The sequence below is a fragment of the Fukomys damarensis genome, unplaced genomic scaffold, assembly GCF_012274545.1.
Source record: "Fukomys damarensis isolate Sample0158 unplaced genomic scaffold, DMR_v1.0_HiC HiC_scaffold_18, whole genome shotgun sequence".
Taxonomy (NCBI): Eukaryota; Metazoa; Chordata; class Mammalia; order Rodentia; family Bathyergidae; genus Fukomys; species Fukomys damarensis.
Window position 1 is genome coordinate 31,367,017 of NW_022900930.1, and position 7,348 is coordinate 31,374,364.

The 7,348-nt window shown below is 36.2% G+C and overlaps 1 protein-coding gene across 1 annotated transcript; it reads right to left on the reverse strand.

Annotated features, from left to right (window-relative positions):
* Nucleotides 1-1,812: 1,812 nt before the first annotated feature.
* On the reverse strand, nucleotides 1,813-7,344 carry Sap30 (Sin3A associated protein 30; the record flags this gene model as incomplete). Its single annotated transcript, XM_010629895.2, has 4 exons — nucleotides 1,813-2,133; nucleotides 4,704-4,802; nucleotides 5,409-5,534; nucleotides 7,213-7,344. Coding segments are annotated over 4 exons (480 nt in total), but the record flags the coding sequence as incomplete, so codon positions are not given.
* Between the last annotated feature and the right edge of the window lie 4 nt (nucleotides 7,345-7,348).

A 7,348-nucleotide genomic window follows, 5' to 3' on the forward strand; every position in this document is an offset into this window, starting at 1 on the left:
AATCCAATTTGGATTGTTCTCTTTATACTGGAACACTAAAAGTAACCTATGCCCTTACAGAGATTAGTTTTCACTCATTTTTATGTTCTGATATAGGTAAGTAAAAAGGTTTCTAGTTAATTTCTTTGAATAACCACCTTCTGGAATTTATTTTTTTATACAACCATGCTTTATTATGCAAATAAGTATATGAAACTAATGCTGTTAAAGGTAATGCTGAACAGTTTAATGCATACAAGTAATTTTAAGCTTTTTCCACAAGCATTTTTATAGGCAAAATAAACCTACAAATTTTTATTAAAAATTAAATCTATGTTAGGCAAAAATATAAAATGTGGCCAGATGTGGTGGTGCATTGTAGTTCATTACTTAGGTTGCTGAGACAGGTGGATATCAAGTTTGAGCCCAACTTGGCAATTTAGCAAGATCTCTCATAAGACAATTAAAAAGATGAAAAATGGCTGAGGCTGTAACCCTATCTATCTAGTGTGTGTAAGTAAAACTTTCTTGAAAAAATCACATTTTATAGCCATGTGGTTCCTTTCCAAGCAGTTAAGAAAAAACTTGTCACAGAGATTTCTAGAATACTAGAAATGAGGTTTCTATAATACCAATTATCACAGCTTTCTGCAAATCAATAAAACATACATCTTTAAATGGTCAAGCAAGAACAGACAAGCTGCTTTACTGTGCACCGTATTTCCTAGATGTTTCTACAACATAGCAAACCTCCCACAACAAAGAATTACTAGGTCCAAATGTTATCCTTCACAAACCTTGAGCTAGATTAATGGTCTCATCCATGTCCAGCCTAATATTTGCAACTAAAGTCAAAACATTTTACTAGAGCTGTTGCTTTTTGTGTGTGTCATAAGGTATAAATCTGATTTATAATTTGAAGAATTTAGCTAAGCAATACAATCTCAGAGAAGGGAGAGGTTAAAAATGACAAAAAAACAAAAAATAAAACTGATAGAGAATGAAGCAAAAGGAAGTATACCAGCACTCTGCGAGGCTGAGGCAGGAGAATCACAAGTTTGAGCAAAGCCTGGGAAACTTAACAAGGTTGGATATCGATGTCAAAAAAAAAAAAACAATTCAAAAAAGGGCCGGGGATGTAGCTCAGTGCAAAGGCCCTGGGTTCAATCTCCAGGAATGAGAGAGAGAGAGAGGGCGGTGGGGGGGAGAGAGGGAGAGAGAAAATAGAAGAGGAGGAGGAGGAGGAGGAAGAAAAAGAAAAAAACAGAAGTATAAATCAAGACAGAAGAGCTTGTTAGATATCTAGCACTCTCAAAGTTCAGTTTTTATTTGCAGTACAAACATAGAACATAACCGAAAATTAAAGAGGCACTGCAGAGCTATTTTCTATTCTCATGTCATACAAATATCTTTTCAGGAAGACAAAAATCTTAAGAAGCAACTATTTATGTTCTTATTTCAACTTTCAGCATTTACCTTCGCTAGCACATTAAGACTTCTCTGGAAAGAGGTGGTCATATAAACTATTTCTGCTGATACTTCATCAAGTAACAATGACAACGAAGAGAAATTTTAAAAGTTGTATCCAGTGGAAGTCTATTTTTCAAATCTAACACTATAAAGCATTTAAAAAATAATGTTATTTAGGATAGCCTTAATTCCAAATCAGATTGTACCCAAGAAAGCCAATGTGTTACATTTGTTATTTCTCCTTAATTTTTAAAAGATGGGTTAAAAAATGAAGATCTTTACATTAAAATCTCAATTAATACTGATTCCTAAAAAGTCAGTTGAAAAGAAAATATCAAATTTCACAAAATAAATACACTGAAGCAACTATAATAGTAATAGCCTTTATTTAAAATATTTTTCATCTAGGAAGCTCATTGTATATGAGTTTCCAACTAATTATTCGTCAGAAACAATGAAAATAAAACCAGAGTAAATTCTCCTTAGAAAAAATACACAAGAAACATTTCTACATGTGAAAACCAGTAAACAGTCTTAACATCTGAACGCCCAAGTATCACCCTAGTGAACACCACTATCGACCTTGAGGTCTGACTTGCTCTTGTCATTCTTCACTGAGTAGATGAAATAAGTTAAGGTGTCTTTTTCGTTCACTGGAATAGACCTAAAGTGGCAACCCACTATCTATAAAGAAAAAACATTGAGGAAATTAAATTTCAGATATAACAGACCTCATAAACTAGGTAAAAGATACTGTTTAACTAAAAGTGCTACATGGTAAGAAATTTTTCATATAAATTAAATTTTATTTATTTAACAAAATTAACAAAACACCAACAGGACAAAAAACCACGTAAGAATAAAAGATGTTTTGAATAAAAGAGAGTTTAATTTCAAAGTATCCTTTGGCCCACTCAATTAAATATACATTGATTAGATATATTTCTGCTTTTAAATTTTATAGTTGGATCTAGATTACAAAGCAAATATTTTTATTTTTAAGCTTTTAATACCAATCAGCTAAAACAGAAGGGTCCACATGTATAATATTAGGAATAATAAATATGAAGTTGAAAATATTTTGATATTGACAGTATTTGTTTGTAAAGGCTCCTCAAATTTTTTTCAGAAAAATTATGTTTGTTTCTTTGGTTTTTTTTGGAGACAGGGTCTCACTGTGTAGTTAAGACTGACCTGGAACTCACTATGTAGCCCAGGCTGGTCTCGAATTCCTGCCTCAGTCTCCCGAGTGCTGGGATTACAGGTGTGCACCACCACACCCGGCTCAGAAAAATTATGAATGGAAAATGAAAAGAGAAGGACAGTAAAGTTCACTGAAGACCATGGGACTATTTAATTGCTTCCTTATCTTTTTAATTTTTTTTTTTTTTTTTTGGTACTACAGATTGAACCTAGGGCCTTCCCACTGAGCTATGCCCCAGCCTTTCTTTTTTTTTTTCTCTTTTTCTGAGACAGTCTTGCCAAGTAGCTAGATTGTCCAGGCTTGGCTGGACACTCCCAGAGTACAGGGATTACCAGTGTGTACCACTATGCCCAGCTGCTTGTCTTTTCATTTTGCTAATTTAACATGGGCACTCCAATTACAAACAGAAGAATAAGAGTAAACCGGGGTGCTGATGTGCATATACAGTCTATATTTATTAAAAAAAAGAAAAAGAAAGTGCTATAGAAGCTGGTTATGCCAGTGCACACCTGTAAGCCCAGCCTTCTGTGAAGGCAGGAGGATGACAAATTTGGTAACTTAGTGATTTAGTGAGACCTTGTCTCAAACTTTAAAAACAAAAAATTTAAAAAGGATTGTAAATGTAGCTCAGTGTGAAGATTCTAGGTAAAATCCCTCATAATGCAAAGAAAGAAAAAGGTTGCGGATAATATAATGGTTTTCAGAAAGTCAGATTATGTAACATTTATAAGTAATCAGTTCTTTGATTCTCATTTGTTGGAGAGCAAAGATGAGTTCACTCAAGTAGTGCCTGATGCATTTCATCACGGTAGGCAATATCTACATATTCACATGGTGTACAACCCAAAAAGGACTTTTAAATCAAAAGGTCTTTAAATTAAAAGGTCTTTTAAATTAAAAAAATTTTAAAAAATTGTATTTTTGTTACCTCAGCAAGAAATGGAAAAGGAATTCTGGTTGAAGAATATATTGGGTTTTACCAATGTTAAGGAACATTCTGCCAAAAATTTAGATCTTATTTATGTTTGATTTTTTGCTTTTTGGACTCACCATGTAGTTCAAGTCAGTCCTGGACTTGCTACGTAACACTGGCTGGTCTCAAACTTGTGATCCTCTTGCCTCAGCTTCCTGAGTGCTGGGATTACAGGTGTGTACCAACTCACCAGCTATCTTTTATCTTATTTTATATGCACATTTTTGAAGAATGAGAAAACTGATTTATATATTCACATTTCTATTCTGTATAGTAAGTTAAAAACTTTTAAGTATGTATGATTAAAATACATAAATCTTTAAATAGCCTAATAACATGTAGAGATTTTTTTGGTTCTTTTACTTCCTAAGAACACAAATACACATAAAAAGTTAAGTTTTCAAAACTTACCAAAGTACCACAAGTGTTAATCAAAGCAGAATAAAAGTAAAAAAGCTTACATATGAAAATAATTTTTAGGGGCTCATTTATAGACCTATTCTAGCAGAAACTTAAAAAAAAATTCTAATAAAGACTTTAAATCTAATTTATTAAGTCAATTAAATGTTCAATAAATATTTACTGGTGTAAATTCAACATTTTGAAAACGATTCTTAGAAGATGCTGTATACAATTTAACTATAATCCATCCATTAGTAGTCATTATATAAAGAAATTTCCTAAGTGGTAGACAAATTGTTTTTAGGCAACTAGATTCTGTAACAGATTTCTTTTCCTTTCTTTTCTCTCCTTCTTTCCCTCCCTCCTTCCCTCCCTTCCTTCCATCTTGTGTGTACTGGGGATTGAGCTCAAGGCCTACATCCCCAGCCCTTTTTTATTTTGAAACAGAGTCTCAGTAATTCACTACTGTCCAGTTTGGGCTCACACTTGTCATCTTCCTACCTCAGCCTCCCACAAGGCTGGAACTATAGGTATATGCACTCTTACCTTTTTAACTAACAGGTACTGTTAGATATAGTAATAGTTTACAATAAATACTTTTATTAGTATTTAATAATCCCTTGTTTGTATGAACAAGTTCATTTAAATTTTAAATAGCTTAAAACTCATATTTACCTCAACAAGTTGGGCTTTATTAAGTCCTGGTCTGGTTGGTAGCTTGAAGTGTCTTTTGTATCTTCTAAGTGTATTTACTTGTAACTGGTATAAATCAACCTAGAAAAAATTAACATGTATGAATTAGTTCACCTAATTTGTTGAAAATTTGTCACTAATATGTATAACACCAAACATTTCAACTTCATCAAAATAAAAATTTAATTTCATTGTTTAAAAAGCCTTATATAATCAAACCTATAAATTATTAAACATTTTAATTTTTGTGGGCAATTATAAACTGAAAGCAAAAACAAAGAACTTACATGTATATGACACCAAACCTATAAGAACTCAAATTCTCAAAATTGAAACTGTACATGATTCTTTTTTTTTTTTTTTTTTGAGACAGGGTCCTTGAAATCACTATGTAGCCCAGGCTGGCCTCAAATTTAGGGCAATCCTTCTGCCTCAGCCTCCTGAGTGCTGGGATTACAGCCTTTGCCAAGGCACCCAGCATCACAATTCAAACTGTAACATTCAAATTGCATGAATATAACAACTGAACTTGTGTAAATGGATATTAACTGACTATATATAAATTTGCTTTCATTTTTAGATTTCTCAGATGCTTTAAACATTAAAAAAATCTGTTGATATCTCTTTATGATAGTTTCAAATGGAAAATTTATGATTTACATTTAACACAGAGAAGCTTTCATCTACCTCTGGAGAATCAATATCTTGAACGGGTGAGTCACCTCCATCGTCATCACTCCCTTTTCTCTTTCTTCTGTTTCGAACACTTTGAATTAAGTTTTTATGATAATCACAAATGTAAAGATGCCTTGCCTGAAACAGAAAAGTTTTACAGACTGCTCATGAAATGTGTCTATACTTACTTGTAAAATGCATAGGTCACAATGAGTTACTAAAAATACAGTCAAAGCGGGTCATTGTTAATACAACGGCATATTTCTTTCTACTCAAATACTGTACCCTGTTAAAAACGTGAGATTGGGCTGGGAATTTAAGTTCAGTGGTTCCGCCACCTGCCTTACAAGCGCTAGGACCAGAGTAAGATCCCCAGTACGGGGAAAAAAAAAAAAGTGAGATGTCTGGCAGTGCAGTTAGGAGGACAGGGTGGGCGGGGCTCTAGAGGAAGGGGTGGTACCTGTTAGGGGAGGGACCAAAGGAGGAAAAAGGAATTCCAGTCCTCTGGGTTTTGTCATTAAATGGCAGTGAGGGTGACCTGGACTAGTTCATGCTACGTTTTTACCTGACAAGAAAAAGATAATGTTGCCCACAATTTTGCTATTTCATAGTATTTTCTCTAAAGAAATGTTTTAGAAAGCGTATTTTAGTACTGTATGCTAATTCAATAGTCAAATATATCCCTGATACAAATTATCCCCTTTTACAAATGATCTACACTGAATTTATATCTTAACTATATTTAAATTTCAGTTACTAACTTTGCTAAGTACTAAGTGAATGTATTTATCCATAATGTTTTTCCAATTAAAGCAATCTGAAATTATTCACGTTCACATGAAAAGTTTCTCATGAGCAACACCGAAGAACTGCTTAAACAAAGTGTCACAAATAAATTTTTAAAAGCCTTTACATATACTCCCCAGAGCTTTATATTGACATTAAATGTTGGGTTTCATACATCGACAGTTAACTCCTTTAAAAAATATGAAGGCTGGCCTAATAGGCTTTTTTTTTTAAATGCAGGACATGTGCTAGGTTGTGTATCTTGTTAACCACTACCAGCCAGAGCTCCAAAAAGTAGCAATGGTTTTTTCTACAAACCCTACAGATGGTTAAAAACGACAACAAAACGGACGTGCAAAAGGACGGAAAAAGAAATCCCGATGGCCGCCACGCGAACTGCAAAACAGCAGAGGCTTACGCGCTCCACACAGCTAGCAGCAGCTGCCGTAAGAGCTGACAAGGCAAACATTGTAGAACCCGGCTCCTGGAAGGCGGCGGTGAGCTCGGCTTCCTCTCTGTTTGGGAGAAGGAGGTCAAACCACTGAAAAGAACAGTATCTTCCCTAACTGCAGTGCAAGATCCTGCAGGACTCCACTTTCCCCAGACGTGAGGAGCTACTACTCCCAGAGGCCAATAAACAGCTCGGCAGCAAAACAAAGGCGCCTCCATTCCAGAAGGGGCTGTTGGGCTACAAGAAAACTACTCCAGGCCCTCAGTGTGGCGGGCGGTCTCCTTTGTTTCGTTTCCAGATCGCACCAAAGGAGGAAGAAGGAAGACTGTGCTGGAGAGACGGGGTAATCGGAGTCGGGGTGGGGCGGAGAGGAATGGAACCGTGGCGTGTGCGAGCGCTGGGGGCTGCGATTGCAGTTGCAGCGACTTTGTTGTTTGCAAGCCACCGAAGGACCCACGAGGAGCCCGCACTGCAGCCAGGGCTGGGGGACTCCAGAGCGCCGCCAACCACCTCTGGTTTTGCCCAGCGGCTGGAGCTCTGCGGGGGCGGGCAGGGAGGGGCAGTCCTGCCCTGACTTACGCTCTTGTCCAGCTCGATCTTCACCTTCTTCTGGGAGATGCTCTTCTGGATTCTCTTGCTGAAGCTGGCGTTGCCCGCCGCCCGGCTGCACCGCTCGCCGTCCTCCCGCAGACAGCACAGCTGCCCGGGGCCCGGC